Raw genomic sequence first — 23,039 nt, forward strand, 5'->3', positions numbered from 1 at the left:
CGTGGCCCCGTGCAATGATCGCTCAAATCACCAGATCTCATGTCTTTTGATTTCTATCTGTTATGCCATCTAAAGCAGATAGTGTATGCTAAGAAACTCCGCGATGTAAAGCACCTACAGAAACGTATTCACCATTCAATCGAATATTATCTTGCGTGTGCAGTCGGAGTAGGTGTGGCGATTACGATTGTGCATTAAAGGGATGGCGACTAGTACATAGGACGTGGACTAAGCTCACTGTTGGTAGGTGATTTTCAAAGTTTCAGTGTTCCGTGTATACCATACAAGAAATGAAAAAAAAAATTCAGGTTACATAGCTCACGCCAGTGTTACTTGGTTTGCAATATGCACCACCCATCAACAGATTCCATATTTTCTTTCTTGGTTTCAAAATAAGGCGTCCAAAGACTTTGAACTCACCCTGTATATGATTAAATACATATCAAATTAGTATTTATTTTAAATCTACAGATATTTTGATTTAGTTCCAAATGTTGAAACAGTAAACATGATTGCAATAATTGTCTTCGAATTTTTATCAAATAGGACTCTTGATATTATCTGGAAAGTGAGAAAAAAAAAGAAGGAAAGTGACAAAAGAGGAGAATAAAATTTACAAATTCACACAAACCATATATATAAAGAAATAAAAACTGTAAAAATCGTTAAACGGCAAACAACAGTTACTGGCGAAATAATCATCATTAAATTTTTGTAATGTACTGTTTTTCCTCATGCTTTCGAACTATTCATCAATGGTTCTTTATTGGTAAATTATAGTCCATATAACATTGATATAGTGTAAATTTATATCAGATTGTCTGAAAAGTATTGAGCCTTTGAAGGTCAAAGTTGAGGTCATTGTTATTTGAAAATAACATTATGAAGCCAAATATGCATCACTTTGTTGGATGACCTTTTGCCATTTCCCTGCAACATCACAATTCCGTCACAATAAAATTTGTGTGGTTTTTGATCAAAAAATTGACACAGGTGGTTTTCACAGGCCGTTTTTGAAACTAACTTAACACTATTTAAGAAATTCAGCGAAGACTAGTACTAGGCTCGGACAGTCTGGATTATACGATGGATGCATGAAAATTTCCCAGCCAATACCTGACGTTGTTAAAGATGTATGCGGTCTGGCGTTGTCAGCGTGGGTATGTTATATCACATCCTTTCTGTTGACTAGTTCCCGTGGGCGAGGTAACTCAGTGGTAGAGCGTTCACCTCTGGTGCATGTGTCCTTGGCTCGATCTCAGCTCGCGCCAAATGAGCTTTGTGTTGGACAAACACCGTGTGCTTTGGTTTTCTCGAGGTTCTCCCACTTTTTCATTCCATCATTTCATTCATTTCTCATTATCATCTTCTTCTTTATCCTAGCCGGCATAATCGTGGGACGTAACACTTAAGATTCCATTTAATTTTTTTTTTGACTAGTTCCGACTGTTTCTTTGGAAGCTGCAATCGCGCGAAATGCTGACAGTACAGGTCGTTCAGTCCTGCAGCAGCTCATGATAGAGGATGTCCTAATCCTACCAAACGGATAGGACAGCCTTTTTGGACGTCAATGTAACCTTTGGCACAAACTGTGGAGCTGCTTCTGTCTCCGACCATGATCTTTTCCTCATATTGTCGTAAGTTACTCACGTTTCAGTAAATGGAAATTCGATCGAGTAAATGTTTCTGAGTCAGATGATGTGGAACACAAGTATCGAGCTCCCTTTTGTAACCAGTTTTCTTTAAATGGTTTAGAACTGTTCGGTGATAAATGCTCAGGTCATTGGCGGTGTCATGACTATTTACATGTCGGTCTTGCTCATTTTTTGCTAGAATATCATTAACTTTTGCTGTTTTGATCACCTACTGCTAGGAGCATGTTGGACATCGAAATTCTCAGAATGAAAGCGACTGAACAATCTTTTGGCTGTTGCTTTTGATAATTTATCTTGCCCATAAACAGTACAAATTTCTTCATGAACCTGGGCAGCATTTGTGCCTGTATTGAAATGAAATTAAAATGCAGCTCTATTTTGCGAAAAGTTCACTTGTCTTCACGGCGCAATACTTATGTCTGATAATAATAATTTCAACGCTTTTTGCACATCTACTAGCTTCAAGTGTCAGTTGTAAAAATGACGTTTGGTTTGACCCGCTGCGACTATGAGATTTGTAACAGTAATGTGAAATCATGTGCAAAAGGCTCCACATTATTTAGACAATTTGTTATTTCAGTTTTAATAAATATTCAGTTCTGATTTGATTCTCAGTTCTTGAATACAGTTTGTATTGATTGAAGTGTTTCTGTCTTTCTAACTAGTGACATGACTATCCATGTGACGGATATTGCTACTAGTCAAGACAAAATTTTAAATGGACACAATGCAGCAATTCTTGGTGTCGCTCTCGATCCTGAAGAAGAATTTGTGGTAAGTTAATGTTCAGTGAAATTTTTAAGAAATTGTTTCACACGAAATAAGTTTTAATTTATACTTACCTGAGGACAAGACTTAGAAAAGTAGTACGTTATATGCACCAAATGACCATACTATATCTAAAAGAAACGGAAACTTTAGTTCTTGAAGTAGTTTTTCATATGTAATTTGTATTATATAGCATAATTTGTATTTGAAATAATACACCATGACTTCTTTATGTTATAAATCATGGATGTAGCTTATTGTCATTTTTCCCTTTATTTATTTATTTATTTGTTTGTTTGTTTGTTTGTTCATCTTTTTATTTAAGTCACCAAAGTAATATAAGGCATACCAAGTGTTACGCTAGAAATCTTATTTTGTATTATTAATAAGAAATACAAGTTTATGTAGTACTGTTTGGTGTAGAAATTTGATCAAGTAGAGAAAAGGAGAAGTTGAAAGTATTCTGAACTCTTGAAGTACAGAACTAAAAGATTTACCTGACATTTTATAATTTTTCATTATATTTTTCTAGAGAAGATTTCGGTCTGTAGGCGGACACACCCATGCGTAGTCTTCTCTAAAGGGACAAGGTTGTTTACGTTCTCTTCATCAACTGGTCATGAATGTATTGAATGATTGGTGTGCATTTTTTCTGCAATCTTTCGTGTCATACAACGTGTATTTGATTAATATCTTTGTCATCAGCTTCGTTGGACCTCCCTGAAAGGACTATCGCTGAAATCAAGCTCAGCAATACGGAATTCCGTAAACCACTGTTGACATTGACATTACGTTTTTAATGCAGCATTGTCATAGTAAACTTTACGCAACTTTTCACAATCTTGACGTGCGGTTGCTTTTTGAGAATGCTGGAACTGACAGCTTTCAAATTACATAGCAATAACATTAATTGTAAACAGAGATGCAAAAAAGCCAGCTTTTTTGAATCGATGGTTTTTTACATAAAAAGCCAGTTTTTGGGGAAATATACGAGAATTTTGGAAATTTTGGCTTTTTTTCATTTTCATGAATTTTCTGTCTAAATAGTTTTCTTATAGTATACTCTATAGTTAGATAAGTTTTCTATGACCTAAATGTCATATTTCGCTTTGGAATTCACGATCAAGATGGATGGAGCATATGTTTTGCGAATTAAAGCAAACATAAAGAATGTAGTATTTGAAGGCAATTTTAGAGGCTATTTAACTTTATTTTAACTTTTGAGTGATCGACATTTTTTTCTTCTCTGGATCATTTCAGTATGTCATTCGTGTTTCATTTCTAAGAGCTTAGTACTCTAGCTTCTAGCGCAAAAGTTAAACTTACATTTTCCTATATATCCATCAAAGCGTACGGTTTTCAGTATATCTGTCAAACCGTACTTCCACATTTCTGTTTTTGTAGCTGTGCAATGATTTAGCAATAATTTTCCGGATACAACCTTAAATACCATTTTATACAAATAATCAGTAGCGGATTTAGAAAAGTATTTTCACAGGGATTTCTCTGATTGTTTCGTTTTTCTAAAATTTCCTAATTTTTATTTGGGAGGAGCTTGAAGTTTATGAGTACAGGTAACTAATATTTCGTTTCGTTTATATATTTAGCAATAATCTTCCGGATACAGCCTTGAAGATCATTTTATACTGAGAATCAGTGGCGGATTTAGAAAAGTATTTTGGGAATGGTTTTCCTTACTAATGTTTCGTTTTTCTAAAAATTCCTAATTTTTATTTGAGAGGAGCTTAAAGTTTATGAGTAAAGGCATAACTAATAGACAACGGCACCAACTTTCCAAAATTCATGTGCGTGCATATCAATGGCGGAATGTGTTAGCCTATATGTTTACAGGTCAGTCTCGGTGTTTGATTGATTTTAGTTAAAATATTTTATGAACACTGTCATAAAGGCCTGTGTTGTGGTAGAGCGTTCACCTCTGGTGCTTGGGGTCCCGGGTTCGATCCCAGCCCCCGCCAAGTGAACTTTGTGGTGGACAAACCGTGTGCGTGGGTTTTCTCGGGGTTTTCCCTTTTCCTCCCACTTTCTTCATTCCACCATTTCATTCATCACTCATCATCACCGTCTCCTTTAGCCTAACCGGCATAACCGTGGGACGTAAAACTTAAAGATTTCATTTTTTTTTCAATTCTCGGTTGAACCACAACCCTTCTTTCATGTGTAGCGGTTTGGATATCACTTAAGCGAAAGTCTTCTCCTTGATAACCTCGGATGTTAAGGTTAAACATACGCAAATGCCTGTTGTTTTATAAAGAAGCCAAGGTTGTAAATATATTGACAGAAATTGGCAAAATTTATCGACTGCCTACGTAGCTTCCAATATTGGATTGGACTTTCAATGATATCTGCATACTAAATTTGTAATTTAATACCTCAGTTTTAGCGTACTGATTGTGATACGTTGACCTTTAAATTTTACATGCAAAGCAATAACAGGATTTTTCCGGTATTGTTTTACATTTAAAGTAATGATGGGATTTTCCCGATGGCTAAAGCGGGAGTTTCCCAATTTAAGAAATTTACTGACTGGACTTCTTTAAGCTTATGTGATCCCTTTCAGCGTAACCCCGTTGTTGCATAATAACACTAAGGCGAAACAAACTTATGTCTGTCAATATGTAATATAAATACATAGAGCAAAATATTTAAACCAAAAAAATCTGGTTTAAAAAAAAAACTGGTTTAAACAAAAAAAACGGGTTTTTGGCTTTTTCAAAAACAACCATGGTTCTTGCCAACCCTGCTTACCTTTGTATATAAGAGGTTCAAAAATTCTCATTATATACATTGGTTAATCCTTTGGAATTCATAAAATAAATATGTTAAGATTAAAATTGTTTGAAATATTTTTTCGAAATTTATGATTTATTTTCGAGTTTTTATATTATTATCGGCATCAACCACTAATTAAATGAGTTTTTGTGTTATAGAGAAGCGAAACAAAGTCTGCTTTATCAATTTAAAGCAGAATTTTGAAAAAAGACCAAAATTTCTCAAGCAAAAAAGCGAAGCGAAAAATCCGAGGTTTTTTTTCCAAAAAGCCGATTTTTTCCGAGCCCTTGCATCTTTAATTGTAAATGATTCTAGTACTCTCAAAAATGGCCCCATGTGTTGCAAGAATGCATCTTGACCTTTCAGATAACCCAATATTTCTATCCATATAATGTACATTATATTTTACTAATTAATTGTCTCTCTTAAGTGTTAATTATCGTGAATTGAATTCTTGAGATCATGGTGACCGTCCGCTTCTAGATGTTGGAAGAACAGTAATGTATTGAGTAATTATCATGCGTAAAACACAACATAAGAATGGATAATTCCTGATTTCGCTTTCATTCTAACTTCAGTGAATTAAAGCGAGAAACCCTCGTAGTTTTATCTATTAAAAAGAAGGAACAACATTTAAATTTTATTCCGTTTTAAAAAGATACAAGTGATTCAAATTTAAAAAGTCGATTTAGGTGAAAGCTCTTTATGCATCTTGATTTTTGAACCCTGAAAGCAGAGAGAGTGATTTGCCATGGATTTTCAAGTATTAACTGTACACATTATTTTCTTCTACCCACATTTACCTTTGCTCTTAAGTCTAAAGACTTAACGATTATCTGAGTGATTTATGTTCCCCTAATTATTTCTTTAACTATGTACGTACATGCGTAATTTATATAGATTTTAATAATCTTATTTTTGAACGTTTTTCAGGTTTCTTCGAGCAGTGATGGCACATTTCGTATTTGGAGTATTAGTGATGGTTCTTGTGTTAAGACGTGGAATAATTTACCAAAATGTAGCGATTTTTTCTTGGCTAAGCTGCTTGGTCGATGTTCTTGGGAGCCGAATGGAAGAAGTATTGCAGTACCTACAGAGAAAGAAGTACAAATATTACAGAGAAACACGTGGTCTAAACTCGTCTCATTTTCTGACGAACAAGTGAAGTTGGTAAGAAATGCAAGTGATAATAATAATGCGACTAAACAGTGTTTTAATTGACTGTATGCATATGCACGAAGTACATTCTGAAATAATATTCTCAATTTCTCTCTCGTTAAATAGAACTGCAGACAATAGTACACACCTTTAAAGTGATTCATGTTCTCATTTCTGGTTCAGTGGTCCCTAGTCCTATCCTATGCAATGGTTGTGACTGACAACATCGTGTCTCTGGGGCTCAATGTTCTCTCTTTCCTCACACACTATCATTCCACCAGTTATTTCATATCCACCTTCATAGATCATCCGTTTCCTTTAGCCTATATGTCATGATCGTGGGACGTAAAATGAAAGATCTCATTTTCATAAAGTGCTTCATTGTGGTTTAACAGAGAAATTAACTATGTTGTGTATCATGGAGACGTTGGACGCACCTTTAACGCGGAAGACCTAGTTCGATTATGAGTGAGTTCAGATCACATGTTAAGCTGTAGATCAACGTCTCGTACAGCCTTGGCACTGAGGCCGCGGTGCCTCATTGGTAGAGCGTTCACCTTTGGTGCATGGGGTGTTTGGTTCCATCCCAGCTCCCGCCAAGTTAACTTTGTGGTGGACAAACATCATGGGTTTTCTCGGGTTCTCCCGTTTCCTCTCACTTTCTTTATTCCACCATTTCATTCATTACTCATCATCACCGTCTCCTTTAGCCTAGAAGCCATAACCGTGGGACGTAAAACTTAAAGATTTCATTTCATTTTTGTTCTCTGGGATAGGGATAGCCTATTCCGGAATTTTTACTTTCTGGAATCCGGAAAGTAAAATCGGAAAAATCGCGGAATTCGGAAAGTGAAGGGACGTAAAACTTTCATTTCATTTCACAAGATTTCATTTCTTACGTTAGAGTTACTTTTGTCCAGGAGTAGACATTTTGTAGACCTTCTAGAGACTTTATAAACGTAATAGAAATTTTAGTGGTCATTTAGTTCTGATAAAAGTAGCCTAATGAGTATTTTCATACTAGCAAGTTGAGTTCTTGGATTAGTTTAGCAGAACCCAGAGTTGCTTATTTCTTTATTTTTAAATGGAGCTTCTATGTATGAAATGTAATTTATTAATACATCACATCTATTATAAATCGTCTTCACTACATACAATAGAAGCAAAACAGCGAAGTCAAAATCTGGGAAATTTTCACAAATACGAATTCCATGAAAGTATCCGAGAGTTTATGTGAAAAAGTACAAACTATTTACGACAACTTGTATGGTTGCTCCGTTAGATTTACTACAATTTGGATGTTTTTGTGAGGTATTCAGAATCAGATTACTTACATATGTGATCATTAGAATGGAATATGACAAGATTGTGTTGATGCGTCCTGGCCTGCCGAAAGTCTGGAATATTGATTTCTATATTCTAATCATTATTGTGTCCCATTTTTACCACTTCTAGGTATTTATCTTGGACCAGTTGCGACATGTCTTCAGGAAATCGGGCTTGTTGGTACCGTAGTAATTAATACTCCCGCCCTTGATGCAAGAAACTAGATTTCCATCTCAGTTGGAGCACATGTGCCGAACTGTGACAAAAGATCACAGAATACAAGTAACAGAAGATAAGTAATTTTCGTGAATTTCTAGCGCAGAAATCCATTCCGAAACTTGGAAAAACACCATATTCTTCTGCAACTTAGATCTTTCGAAAATTAAAAACTATGTTAAAAGCACATATTTCATGAGATTCTGGACATCCAACGTATCACAACAAACACACTGCATAGTAATGCAGAAAACGAATTCCAGCAATGTGTCTGCCATTGGTACAGTCATCTAGCAAAGTGAACTAGCTAACCAAATACTTTGAAGATGACTTCAGTCGCTGGTGTATAAATATCAAAACATTTCTTTTTACAGGAAGTAAGTTGTCACACTTTGTACATACGTGTATAGACAGAACTCGGGATGTTCTGAGGAGTGATTTCTTTTCCAAGCATAATATAAGGTTATGTAGAATCGTATTAAAAAGATTTAAGCTAAATATTTGGTAGATTTAAAGAAACTGGTTCTTTGTGTACAATATAAATTGAATGACTGTATTTATTTAAAGAAAAGAATTGAGGCATTTTTTGTTAAGAACTTAAAAAAGAAAAACGATGCCTTCAGAATTAAGCGTCACAAAAAGTGATGTATTTTATATGAATTACGTTAGAATGCATATGTTAATGTATTACTCTTGGACCGTGAGTCACTCACGAGCTTATCAATTCAGTTCTCATAAAAGCATCTTTTTACATGGAAGACTAGATAAGTTGAATTTAATGATCTTGGCTAGCTGATTTCTGTTTTATTCGGGGATTTTTTCTGCAGTAAGACTTTTCTTAATTTTGCCACGAAATCCAAGATGTTCTTATGTGAAGTAAATTAATGAGCTCATGTGTGAACCAAATGCGTTGACAGATATGTTAGAAAGAACTGTCGAAACAGTTCGAAATAAATTTTCTGTGACAAATTAAGATAAGTTCTTGAAATTTGTTATATTTTCAATTTTAGAAATTACTTTATGTGATATTATAGAAGTACTCAGCTATGAAAGAAAGTTATTGATTGTATTATTATTATTTGTAGGGCTTTTCCTTGACTGAATTCTCCCCATGTGGAAAATATGTGGTTGCTGGTTCTTACGATGGCATCATACTTGTGTGGGATGTAAAAACTCATAAATGTATTAATAAAATTAAACATGATCGAGGACACGCATTATGTGCTTTAGCATGGAATCCTACTGGCAACGGTGAAATAGCATATTGTGATATAATGGGGCAACTGGGCATAATCGAAGGATGCATTCCAGATACCAAAGCTGAAGAAAGTTTCATTAAGGTAAATGCGAATTTTTAAACTAATGTTTATATTATACTGATTATATACATAAGCATGGCTTTTATGATTAGTTCAATTGTTCTTATTGACTAATAATTTTGTAATTTTTTTTTTTTCACTGACATGTAAGTCCATGAATGATAATCATCTTATACCTAGAGGAATTAGTTATATATCAAAGGTTACGTTATTCCAGCTGTTCAGTCGTATTTGGATAGAGAAGACATTCGCTCCTCGATGCCGTGAGGCTCTGGTGCTCTCAGTCTTCAAACCAGAGAAAGTCGCAACGACTGCCACGAGCTACAGGATAATTACTCAATGAGTTGTGTGTAATATCTTTGATTACATTGTGTACAAGCGTCTGGTGTAGTTTCTTGAGTCAGACTCACTCTCTTGGACAAATTTCAGTAAGGCCTTCTCTCATTTCAATCCTCTATCAGATTCAAGAAGCCTTCTTTCATCGCTAGCACTTTATTGCTATTTATTTATTTATTTATTTATTTTGAAAAGGATTATGATAACATGGCGCTACAGAATTCTGAAACATCTGCATGACTGGGTTCTTTGTTGCCATATGACAAAATTCTTAATTAACTAATTTCAATAATAAACTTTATTTTAAGCTGCTTGTCGGTTCTTCTTTCTTAGACCGGTTTCTGCAGGAAAATGGTGTTCCCAGAAATAGTGTTCTTCGTGTCACACTGTATGCTGTCAACATCAGCAGTGTTTTATGTCAGATCCAGGCTCCTATCTATGATCTTTTGTATGTTTGACGATCAAGTTATTTATAGCCGCTCCAGATACGTTCGCGCTATTACTCCATAGCTTAAATCTGCATTAAATTGTCTTGTTCAGTGGTTGAACGAGACTGTTTTCCGATTCTCCTTTCCAGAAGATCTCAGTATGTATACTTCTACCGCCAATGAACTTCGCACGTTAATCCAGATTTGTATCTATGACACTCGTTTTACATTTATTGACTAGATCTGATTTTTGTGTTGAACTTTTGATCGTTGCTTGACTTATACACTCGGACTTACGCTAACACCACACATTTGGAATCTTAAGTACTTTTGTTTTCGAGTTATGAACTTGCTCCTTGTACTTTCCACCCACGTATTGTTCTATTGCGATTCTATTGTAGCCTAATTCGGTCTAAGTTAGAGTGCGGCTGTATCATCTTATTCATCTTCTCATTCCTCTCGACTGAAACAACTTCTCATCGTTTACCACCTGGGCATTCGATGAGCTACAGATACTTTCCATACTAGTCCTGCTGTTAGCCTTTATGCAGCAGCTAATGAACTATCGTTAGCCTATCATCATGAAAGACTTCTCGGATATTATATAGCCTTTTTTGCATTGTATTTCTACCATCCCTGCAGCTGACTTTTGCGTTACGCGTGCACGGTGCCTAGATTTACGACCGTTATGCATCAAGTCTTTGGTACGTTCGTGGTTATCGAAGACTCATCGAAGACAAATTTGTATGCACGTCTCTTTGCTACATGTTTGTACCCTTCCATCATGGCTGTTGAGTCCATTAGGCTCGATCTTTGGTTGTCATCATACACCAAACAAGTACTCAGGGATACCTACAAAAGTTTGGAGCGTTGCTGGAAGTATCTCGACTTCAATGTGCGTTATACAGATGATTCGGAAAACAAGAATTCTGTTGTCTGTGCCTTCGTCACAGACAAGGACAGTTCGAAATTTAATCTTTGCTTGCTTGTGTTCAGTATTTGCTAATGAATAAACAGCAATTAAGTTTCTCTCGATCATGTGGTTCAGCTTTCGCTACGTCATGTGCTTATATGCACTGACTCACAGAGCGTTATTGTAAGCCTACATATATTATAAGTCTTTCGTAACCACAACCTAGTGCCAGATATTCTGGTGAGATGTCATCAGCTACAACAGCAGGACTGTGCTTTCGCTGTCTGCTGGGAACTGATGTATGTCGGCATTCAGGGAAATGGGCTTACTGACAACAACCAAGAACGCCGCAATGGCAGAGGTTGAACTGAAACACTCTCTCCAGTACTTTAATCTTAGTAGTATTATATTCCCAAAAACATTAAACAATGAAAAGTTTTAAAAATTATTAGACGTGCATACAATCAGTGACGTCTCCTTTGTGAAGAACAAAATAACAATTTAATCTATTTACAGAAAATGAAAACAGCACTTTCAAGGTGACTATTTTGGAAGAAAGTAAAAAAGAAAAAAACATATTTTCTCATTATCAAAAAATCACACAAAGTGCCTTTCTAAATTCCAAAACAGTTTTGTGACAATATAAAAACTAGCGTTTTAAGCAAAAAATTCATTCTACCTACACCCGACAATTGTGTAGTTAGGTGTATCGAATTCACGTCGTACAGGAACTAAGAACGCAGAAAAATCTACCAGGACTGGCATCCATTAAAGGACGTTTGTGAGTATGCTTTGTGTAGTTGAATATTACATGACTTAATTTGAGTGAAGGAAGGACCACAAAACATTAAAGGACACACACGAGGGAACCAAGGACTTCCCCTTGGTGCTTTTCTTTCCACTATATTACTTGTGTTATATATTATTATCCTGTATATATCAATTGTTTTTATATCAATATCTTCTTAGGTGACGGTTCTAATAAATATTACAAAATGGAAGACATTTATCTTCTAATTGCCCTTTTAATGTAAACTAGTAGCATAGCGTGACAATTCACAAGCATCTTTAAGCTCTTGAAGCTAGTAAAGCATCATTTTAGTAGGTATGTTTTTCAGCGAATGCTTTCTCACTATCAACCGAATTGGAACCAGAACAACGAAAACAAGTTTAAAATTAAAATCTGTTCTGGGCAATTGGCAGACATCTTCGCTTACCAGTGAGTGAGATGAAGTACGAGTCCTGACATGCTTGCGTATTGGACACACTTATTTGATCCATTCGTATTTAATACATGGCTCTAACCATCCCCATTGTGAAGGTTGTATCGTTGTACTACAGAGTATTCGGCATATGCTTGTAGAATCTAGAATACTTAGATCTCAGAGAACGTTTAGGACTACCTAAAAATCTTAATTATGCGTGAGGGAATAATACGTTCTCTGTGACCGTAAAATTTCTCGCCTTTATTCATGAAATTAGAATAATTAACCTACTCAAAAGTTTTCGTTTTTAATGTTTTCTAGTTACGTGGTACATTTTGAGTTATTTTCTTTTTATTTATTTTATGTTTTGTTCTTTATTCTTTTGACTTTTCACGTTCCTTACTTGAACTTTCCGTTTTTAATATCTTGTTTTGACGAAGTCATATTTGAACTTCGCTTTTGTAGATTTTTATTTTGAATTTTTAGTGTGTAGGCCATTGGCTTTATTGTAACGAGAAGAAATAGCTACGCTGCTGACGACCCAGAAATCAATCAACTAAATATTAAAAAAATTAAAAAAGTGTCAACTAATAGTATAATCAACTTTCTTGATTTACACTTGTCGGAAAGAAGACAAATTGCATGCTGCGTGTTCACAAGCAAGATAGTGCCTACTGAATATAAACATTTGTTTCTGCATGTTAAAGCAAATCAAATGTTATTATTTTGAAAAAGAAAACTAAAATAGAAGGGCCAAAAATTCTTTAAAAATGCTAAACAAAACAATATAATCATGCATTATTACGTGGGTCGTTCAATATATGTTTCCCTAAGCTGGAAAAAAAAATACTTTTACAAACTATACTTACATGTGTAGGTGGGTCCTTCCTCAGTTCTCCACATATTCTCCATAAGATTCTGGCATTTGTCCCACCGTTGTACCAATTTTTCCAAACCCTTTGCAAATAAAATGAGGGCTTTGACTGTTTAGCTCTCTCCTTACATCCGATTCCCTTCATCTGTTCCTAAATGTTCATCGTCCATCGAAAGTGTCATGGTTGACAAATATCTCATCCCCTGTTACAATACGCATGAATAATGCATTGCATCTTGCTGGTATCACATTAAACCTTCAAGACTGCAACCCGTTCTCATCTGTCGATTATCGCCACTCAGTTGATGAGGAATTCATCGTACACATATGATGTGATGGGTTGTTCGAACAGAAATGTTCAATCTTTCTGTAACTTTGCATACCTTAATTCAATGGTTGAGTAAGTTCATCTACCCTGCCAATGTTCTAGCCCAAATAGCCAGAACTCTGATTTTTTTTTTTTTTTTTTTTTTCAAAAGTTTTGGACAAATTGGTGCAACGGTGGGACAAATGCCTGAATCTCAATAGGCATTACGTGGGGAAGTGATGAAGGACCCACCTACACTTATATGTATAGTTTATAAAAGTATCTTAAAAATATTTTATTTTTTACAGCCTAGGGAAACTTGTATATTGAAGGTCCGTACACTATTAATTTTATTGGCTAGAATATTGTTTCAACCAAATGACAAGAAACATGTTTTAATCACAAGGCTTTTCACTAATTTCAACAGCTATATAACTTAGAATTATTTTGGTTTTACTTTCTTTATATATTTTAGGAATTGACGCTGAATATATTGTCATAGCTTATATTTTTAACCATATATATAATACTACAATAATAACATTGCATTGTAAGACTAGGTGCTGTATTTTTGCTTTCATCTGTTCTCGACACGTTAATAAAGATCATATTCCCCTTCTGCTTATTATTATCATCATGATGCACAAATAAAGAAAGGAGATACAAATTTTTAGCAACATATTCACATTTTGTCTTTTGGTAATTGAAGTTTGAAAATTTGCTTTTTAGGAGTATTAAGTTTGGTGAGAAAAGTTTACTAAACGTCAGGGTGGAAAAAAATCATGATTTTTTTTAAAAAAATCATTTTTGTTGATTTTTTTGATTTAAATCGATTTTTTTGATTTAAATCAAATCTTTTTCCTCGTATAATACAAGTCGCGAACTGAAGAAAAGCATTAGGAATTAGTATTAAATGCTAATTATGCCATTTAAGTGAAAGTATTAGGGTTGAATTTTGAATTATCCCCAATCGTTAATCTATATCAATCCCAAACAATGTTTTTTAACCCTTTTAAATTATGACTCTTCTTAAAGGTAAATTATAGACTTCCAGTCAAGCAGCTACAGCATCATCCCAATTTATCCTAGGATCATGGTACATTCATCACTCTCTTTAGAATAGAACAGCTTTTGAAACGGTAACATTCACATTTTCCTATCATGTCCCTGAAGCGGGAAATTTTGAGAATAATCGGCATTAAAAAAAAAAAAAAAAAAAAAAAATGATCCCCTCTGGATTCTCCTGTGTTAACGCACAGATCTCAAAATCAACTAGGAAATACTAAGAGCTGTACTAAATGTGTATACAAAATTTCAAGATTCTATCTTGAGTAGTAAGGGTGAAGAAGCTTTTTAACAATAAGCTAAGAACATTCCCACGATGACCCAGATGTAATATAAAGATTTCCTCAGACATCCCTATTTATCCTAGGATCATGATTTGTACATTATTCTCTTCAGAATAAAACAAATTTTCAAACGGTACCCTTCAAATGTCTCCATCATGTATCTGGGGCGGGGAAATCACGAGAAAAGGAATTTTCTGTTAAAAATATCTTTTTTCTTAAATTTTTACCTCTGTGGACCCCTCCCCCTGTTTTAAGGCAGAGATCTGAAACAAATCTGAAAAATACTGAGGGGTGCACTGAGTAAATGTGCAAAATTTCAGTCTTGTAGGTGCAAAAGTAAGCCCGCGAAAAATAATATTCCCCAAATACCCTAGATTCCCGTATAAAACAGGATCTCAGGTAACAGTTTCCTGAGACATCCCTATTTATCCTAGGAGCATAGTACGTACATCATTTTCTTCAGAATAGAACAGCCTTTCAAACGGTACCATTCATATGTCTCCATCTGAGGCGGGAAAATCACGAAAAAAGCTATTTTTGTTAAAAATATCCTTTTTGAAACATTTTTGCCCCTCTGGACCCCGCTGTTTCCACGCAGAGATCTGAAAACATCTGAAAATTATAAAGGGGTGCACTGAACGAGTGTGTAAAATTTCAGTCGTCTGAATGCAAAATGTAACCCGCCAAAAATAATAATAATACGCATAACAAAAAATATATTTTTAAATTTATGACGTCATCACACACTATGCCTCAACGCAGAAAGGCATGGAAGCGTATGTAACGTGTTCTAAAATGCCTCCAGTCTTGAAGAAAACTAAGTAAAAAGCCTTATTGGTACTTTTTAATCGAATAATGAAGATTCTACCCTATCACCTAAAAATACGTTATAAAGGTTAAGCATTAAGGAAAAAGTGCAACAACGTTTATCAAAATGACACTTTTTTTTTTCACAAAAGTTACTGATATTTGGCAAGGGCCCATTTTTTAAAACTCAGCACTAGCTTGCGACATGAAATACATAAATTTCGCCTAAAGTTATATATATATATATATATATATATATATATATATATATATATATATATATATATATATATATATAAAAGAGAGAGAGAGAGGGGTGATAGGACCCCTCTAAATACGCCCAATTGTCTGGGAACAAACAAACAGACACGTTCAAAAAAGAATTTTCGTCTTAAATGTCGATGGTAATTTCTTCGTTGGAATAGTTAACGATTTTAAAACCCAAACCCACTGTTACGAAAAGAAGAAAGCAGGATTGCTCCGTTACCTGTTCAAAATGGGATTTTCCCTAATCATCCTCTGCATGACACTTGTTTTCATACTATACTGTACATTTGAATCTTATTGTATTATGATTATTAACTTCCATAATCGAAATAACAGAACAGAAACGGGATTTTACTTATTTTCACTTTAAATTAATTTATTTCGGAATTCGATTTAAATCAACGATTTTTATTTAAAAAATCAAGTGATTTAAATCTTGATTTAAATCGTGATTTAAATCAGTCTGATTTAAATCAATCCACCCTGCTAGACGTCCTGAGTAATGTTCGGGAATCGACTTTTGCGTGTAACTATCTGTATGCTAATGTTTCTTATTCTAAAGAACAGTGGTGTTTTGTTACAAAGATGTTAGAGAGACAAGTCGTTTGCAGTTTACGTAAGATCATTATTGCTATTGTCAAAAACCGTTCTCCGTGAAATGAAAAAAGATATGATTTAGTACCCCATAACTTCTGTATAATTTAACTGTAAAGACAAAACCTAAAATACTAATTGTGTATATTTATTTTGATATATCTGTTTTACTTTCATTTGTGTAGGATTTTCCAGTTGACCAAGAAAGCAAAGTACAAATTGAGAATAATTTTGGCGATGATGATGACGATGATGAAAATACCATTTCGTTGGAGAAAATAAAAGCTGAAGTGGGTTTTCGCGCAGATGATGACTTTGAAATCGATAAAATAATAGAAGACGGCGCGGAAAAGCAGAGCGTTACTGGTATGTATCTGTGTAATGAAATGGGATTTAAAAGTTATTTTGTACTCTCAGGGTTGCAAAATTTGTTTCTGATAAGATGTTTGTGATACACTATAGTCCTTAGTTTGTAATGCTCAACAATAAGTGTGGTATTGTAGGTGTTTGGTTAATATACAGATTTGGGATATGTAATAACCTGTCGTAGTACCATTTATATTTATATTTATATTTATACTACTTGATGTTGGGTTGGCAATACTATTAATCTGTGGTAGTATTCCAGAATATGTGGGACAATGTCTCCCAATTGATATTTTCATCGTACAAAATTTCGGCGTTTTTAAATATCATCTACTAGTCTTCGGCTAGCGGGGGACTCCGCCCCCCAGACCTCCGAATTTGCTTGGCCTATGGCCTCGTATTTCACACTTCAGTCTTTGCTTCACTGCTTCGAACGGCAAGATTACGTTTACGGCGTTATTCTTCGGAAAAAATTTAAACCCTTTGATCCCTTAGAATACCTATTTCGATCAAAGTGAAACCCATCTCGACCCAATTGCTATGTTTGAAAATTCATTTCAAATGGTTCACCCATTTTGCCCTGATGAGACTGACAACGTCGAAGTCGTTTTTGTATGTTGAAGAAAAGTTAGGAATTGCCCATTCCCGCCCCCTTTCTCTCGTTAAGAGCGGAATTTCCGGAAAGTTTCATATCCCTAATATCTTCAATCTTAAGGGATTTCGAGATACGGCATCTAATTATAACAATTGCAACCCTTCCCTTTTTTCCCTCCCTTCTAAGGGAAACATGAGAAGACGCTGAAACACGTCTTTAATTATTCTAAATGGAAAGTCTAAATACTAAATCTTATGTGTTTATCTTTAAGGTATTTCGAGATGTGGCCATGTTATTTTAACAATTGCAACCCCTCTCTTTGTTTTCTTCCATCGTTTTTTCTTACCTTGTGAGAGAGATATCAAAAACGCTGAAACACATCTTTAATTATTTTAAATGAAAAATCTAAATACCAAATTTCATGCCTTTAACTGTATAGGATTTCGAGATATGGTCACTCTATTATACCATTTTTTCTCTCCGCATTCCCCTTCCCCCTTTCTAGGAAAAATACAGAAAGACGTGCCTAATTATTTTAAATGGGAAAAGTCCATATACTAAATTTCATGTCTACACTTCAGTGATTCTGAGATATGGGCATTTTAGTATAATAGTTGCCACCGCTATTTACCCCCTGCTTCCCCATCGAATTCTTAAAAAAATCCTTCCTTTGTATTGCTACTATACGTCACAAATCCTGTGCACTGTCATAATTTCAAGTTTGTAACTCAAGCAGTTTCGCCTGGGTCTTGATCAGTCAGTCACTCAGTCAGGACTTCTTTTATACATAGAGATTTACGAGTAGTTTAAAAGTTAAAAAGACATGGTCCTCACTATAAATATGCATCTAATGTCTGTTTCTGATATGAGCGATCGGCCTTTCATCTCTTGCATGCCAAAATGTGTGAGGGTAGTTAAATGAGTGAGGTTGTCAAGACTCAATGCGCAAATTTATTCAAGTTATGCATATACTTACACAAAAGTATGTTCATAGTACAAATTATTTTTATAATAGTTACCGTATATTATTACAACGATACAGCGATTCATCTATGCAAAGAGATAATGTTCAATGCCTGAAGCCATTATGAGGGGTTACGGAACTTCCTCGTTCGTTCTGACACCTGCTACTCAGATACCTCTTGAATGGCCCTAGTAATGGAAAATGAGTGACAAATTCCCCCTAGTAGCGTGGTGACATTCCACAATTCAGCGTGAACACCCTTTTTTTTTCTGCCTCAGCAGTTATGAAAGATGGTAGACATGTGTATCGTTGAGATGTTCCATTCATTAGTAATATCCAGCTGCTATCATCGTACACGTCTGTCATTCAGTGCATTGTGGTCTTCAGTACTCATCATTCAATTTTGCACTTTTGTTCAGTTTTTGCAACGTCATTTTGGGCTGTAATTTGCCTAATAATAATAGTTGTGACACTTCGTGATAATCTCAGGAAACTTTCGTAAACCTTTCAAATAATGTAATAAAGAAAAAAGTGAGTGAGTGTTCCATTGAGTAATGATTTTTCTTCCTTAGTAATTCCTGTACGTAATGAAGTTTGTAACGTCGAACATTTAGATCTATCTTCAAACAGCACACATATCTGGAAAGGCTACGCACGCGGTAGAGCTCTCTTTTGTTACGAGCGGTCGATGATTTTATTTCAGAGTATGTGGGACTAGCAGTCAGTTCATGTTAGTTTAAAATGCCATATTTTAGATGGACTGTATTCAAGTAAATTCAACGTCACACAAATAGAGAACACTCAGACTTTTATTAGTCAATAGATTTGTAACATTCATGTTGTTTATATTTCCTTGTGGCAGATACATTTCGTGATCATTGTATCATAAAAATCACACGAATAAAATGATACTTGTGTGGGGGCGAGGAGAACAGGCAATAAAATTATTTTAATTTACCAAAATGTAGTTTAATAACTACGAGGTACACAATATTCTCTCTCATAGGCTTTGGCAGGGAACAGCTCGAGATCCCAGACCCTCCTCGCTGTGCCGCTGCTGATAGAATACGGCCTCTGAGGCAGGGAATAGATGGTAATCAAAATTGTTAAAAAATTGCAAACAGGCGGCTGCAAAATTTCAAAATTGTTATACTATTCCATATACAATATATGTTGTGTCAATAAAGTTAGAGTGAAGAGACCGTTTCGAACATATCACCAACATCCGGAAAAATGTTTATATATATATTTCAATGAAAACTGTACTGCAATTAATCTGTTCTTCCAGTTCTTAATAATAATAATAATAATAATAATAATAATAATAAAAACTTTAGGGGGATAAGTATGTATTTTCATTGGCAACTGTACATTCAAGCACACAGTAATGCATTGAAAGACTGTAATATGTTGTTTTACTTTCGTAGGTGCTGATGATGACGCTGAGACAAAACTGAGTGTGATAAATGAAGTGGAACCTTCATCTCCTGTTCAAGCCCCTTTCCAGCCTAGTTCTACGCCATCGCATTTACAGCAGTATTTCATGGTAAGATTTTCCAATCCTCTTTTTTAATGCTATAACAATATACGTTCTGTAATATGGCTTTCGATATATTCATTTCTTTTTTTCTTACGTATTTTTCCTATTGGCTGATGTTGACTGTTACCTAGAATCAAACTCATACATACATATAGATAGATAGATACTAACTGTTCCGGTAGAAAGTGTGTTTGGAATCTATTATTAAAGTTATTTATAAACAAAAAGTAATGTATTAATGTTCAGATACGGTCGTATAAACGTAAACATATTTTTTTCACATTAAGAAGTTCTCAAAACACGACCTAAGTGAATGAAAGCCGAGGAATAGTCAAATTTACAAAGTGATGTTGATAAGGTTAATAGTTACACTGCTGCAATTCACCCTATATTAAATGTAAGGTGTTCTAAAGTGTTAATACTCTTATTAACAGTATTTTAATTAGTACATAGTTCTGGTTCATAAATTGTAAATTCTACACTAAATTGAATATCTTCGCACATTTGTCTGTGAACTATAAATTTTCCTTATTAAAGTAAATTATTTGATCAACACACAATATAATCATCTCTTGAATACAAAAGATAATTAAAGACTCGCTGTAGAAAACAATGTCAATAGTCACTGCAACAGTAGAGAAAAAAGATAGTAGATTGTGCCCAAGTGTCACAAAATAGAAAATACTATTGCTTAGAAATACAACTTAGCATATAACAAAGTATCTAACTAAGGCATAAACGTATTAAAAAAATAAGTGAAACAATTTCAAAGTGGCACTTACATTGTTTTCTACATTGAATCTTCAATTATGGTCATTCTTGTCTGCTGTTGTGGGCATAGCAAATCTTATTATCAGTGCACACTTACATCTGTTTTGAGGAGTAATCATGCCAGCTTCTGAAATTCTGTGGTTCAAGGAAATAATTACTTTGCAATATTAATCTTGCTATAAGTCAAGAAAAATATAATGGTCAAGACATACAGTGAAGGTACATGTAAGTGCTAGGAAAGTGAAGAGTTATGAATGAGATTGGGCACGTATTCGAGCATCTGTTTCCATCGGTTGTTACATTATTTACGTTAATGATACCTCATCTTTCTAAATTTACAAATTTAAATGTTTAATGAAATATTTGAAATGTATCAATTATCCTTTCGAACTCAGTCTGTATCAATAATCTTAAATCTGTTTCTATGGCAAAGCTTGGAAGGCTAAGAGAGTAATTTGTTAGGCTTATTGAAGCGATGAGAATCAAAACGCAGTAAAACAAAATGTATGTATCTGGTCACCTTCAAACCACCAAAATGTTAAATACCTAGCATCGTTTGGAAATAGAATCGGCAACGAAAAGAGACTCGTCTCACGTGGAAAGACTATATAAATTCCAAAAAAGAAATAAAATTATTTTATGTGAAGTAAAATACATGTCTACAGCAAAAGGAGTATACTGCTTTACGAGAACAAATTGATAACAGACAGAATTAAAAAAATCTTCATTATTGAAGTCTTTATGTAACCATAGGAAGTACAAAGATAAAGCAAAAAGAATGCACTATATATAATCAGCCAAAATTTTATAGATAGTCAAACGGAAACGTAATTAGAATGATATTAGAAGTCTTTTGTATTTTTCTGCATAACAACTAAAACTTGAAACATTTCTTCCAGCGTAAAGCTGGGTTTAATAGATCGTCTCCATAAGTGCCAGTGTTCTGAGCTTATAATTACCTACAGACGACAGATTAAGGTATTTCAGCTCATGAAACGTTTCAAGACATCAAACAGAACAAACTCTGAAGGAGCCAGTCCGGACTATATGGTGGGTACTCTAGAGCTTTCGACAAATTGAACAATTTATACCAGGAATATGTTGAGGAACAAAGGGTGAGCATTGTCATGGAACAGTTTTGAGATTTGAAGTATTTCACAGTAGTCCGCGTGTTACGTGTCAGGGCCAAGCGGGCGGACTGGTTACTTAAAACTATCAATCTGTTATGTGACAGAGTGCCACCAGACGGAATCCTCAACAACAATCTCCCAAACCGCTGTGTATCAAATTGGCACGGTTACAACATCCAAGCACCGAGGCGGCTGGGCTCAGAGCAGAATACCCGGTACCAAATTACCAACCAACAGTACCAAGAACTAGAATCTCGTCGCTTCCAGCAACTAACGATGCCAAATGAGATTGGAAGAAACATTAAACAATGGAATTGTATAAATTGAATTATTTATTGGTTTCAGTTAGCAGCTTCAGTAATTTCTACACATTACGTTCTTACTTCGTTAAAATATGATTTTGTCGAATGAATCTTGTTAAATAATATGCTAGTGATGTTGTTTGTAATTTGTCAAATAAAAATATTCTGGTGATTTGCGATAGTAGGTTATTTCGTTATTAAGGATTATCAGGTGGTGTTTCTCGAATATTATACAGTATTGATTCTTCGTTATCATGAGAGGATTTTTCTTCTCTGTACACTTTTAACCCCTTGCACTGAAATGACGAGTCTAGCTCGCCATGGCCTCCCGGTGCTAAATCGCACACTGATAAGCTACACTCGTCATAAAATTTAAACAATTGTAGCATCACGTATAATGATAAACCATCAATAATACACTTTTATAACTTACACTTCGATTATCAGAATTCAGAAAGTGGAAGGAGTTAATGTCACTAGTGGTTAGAATATGTAGTTTCAGAGCTTCCCATCCTGAAAGCTGTTACATGTAGTTTCGATATCACGTTAAATTCTAGTTTTACATTTCATATAATCTCTTATGCTGAGTAAGCCATTACTATAAAACATAACATTTTTTATTTCGTTTTATTTTGAAAGGTTTGGAATTCTGTTGGAATGGTTCGTTGTTTCAATACGGAAGATGAGAATTCAATAGACGTTGAGTTCCATGACACGTCAGTGCATCACACAATTCATATGAATAACTATTTAAATCATACCATGGCGTCATTGTCATCAGAAGTATTAGTACTAGCCTGTGAACACCAAGATGAAACTCCAAGGTAAGAATAGACCTAAAATAAATGTTTAGTATCCATGATATCTACAATAACTTGTTCCTTAATGTATTGTTCTAAGGATGACACGATTTCCAATTTTTATATTGAAAGTAAAGGCAACTATTTATTTTCAACTCACATAAAATAAATACATGTTAAAAAGGTTTATAGTCTTTCAGTGTAGTCACTAGTATTGTGCTTAATCCTTTGCCTGCAATGTGGAGTTTGTTGGATAACT

General features: G+C 34.6%; 1 protein-coding gene across 2 annotated transcripts in view; it reads left to right on the top strand.

Moving 5' to 3' along the window:
* Ctf4 (Chromosome transmission fidelity 4) overlaps positions 1-23,039 on the top strand; it is an 86,719-nt gene that overhangs the window by 16,730 nt on the left and 46,950 nt on the right. For both annotated transcript variants that reach the window (XM_081725972.1, XM_081725971.1), the window contains exons 4-9: positions 2,321-2,429; positions 6,147-6,383; positions 8,999-9,253; positions 16,498-16,678; positions 19,665-19,783; positions 22,620-22,804. In XM_081725972.1, the coding sequence (XP_081582098.1) occupies positions 2,321-2,429; positions 6,147-6,383; positions 8,999-9,253; positions 16,498-16,678; positions 19,665-19,783; positions 22,620-22,804 (1,086 nt within the window). The remainder of the gene's footprint in view (positions 1-2,320; positions 2,430-6,146; positions 6,384-8,998; positions 9,254-16,497; positions 16,679-19,664; positions 19,784-22,619; positions 22,805-23,039) is intronic.

The sequence above is a fragment of the Thermobia domestica genome, chromosome 9 (assembly GCF_964235325.1).
Source record: "Thermobia domestica chromosome 9, izTheDome1.hap1.1, whole genome shotgun sequence".
NCBI lineage: Eukaryota > Metazoa > Arthropoda > Insecta > Zygentoma > Lepismatidae > Thermobia > Thermobia domestica.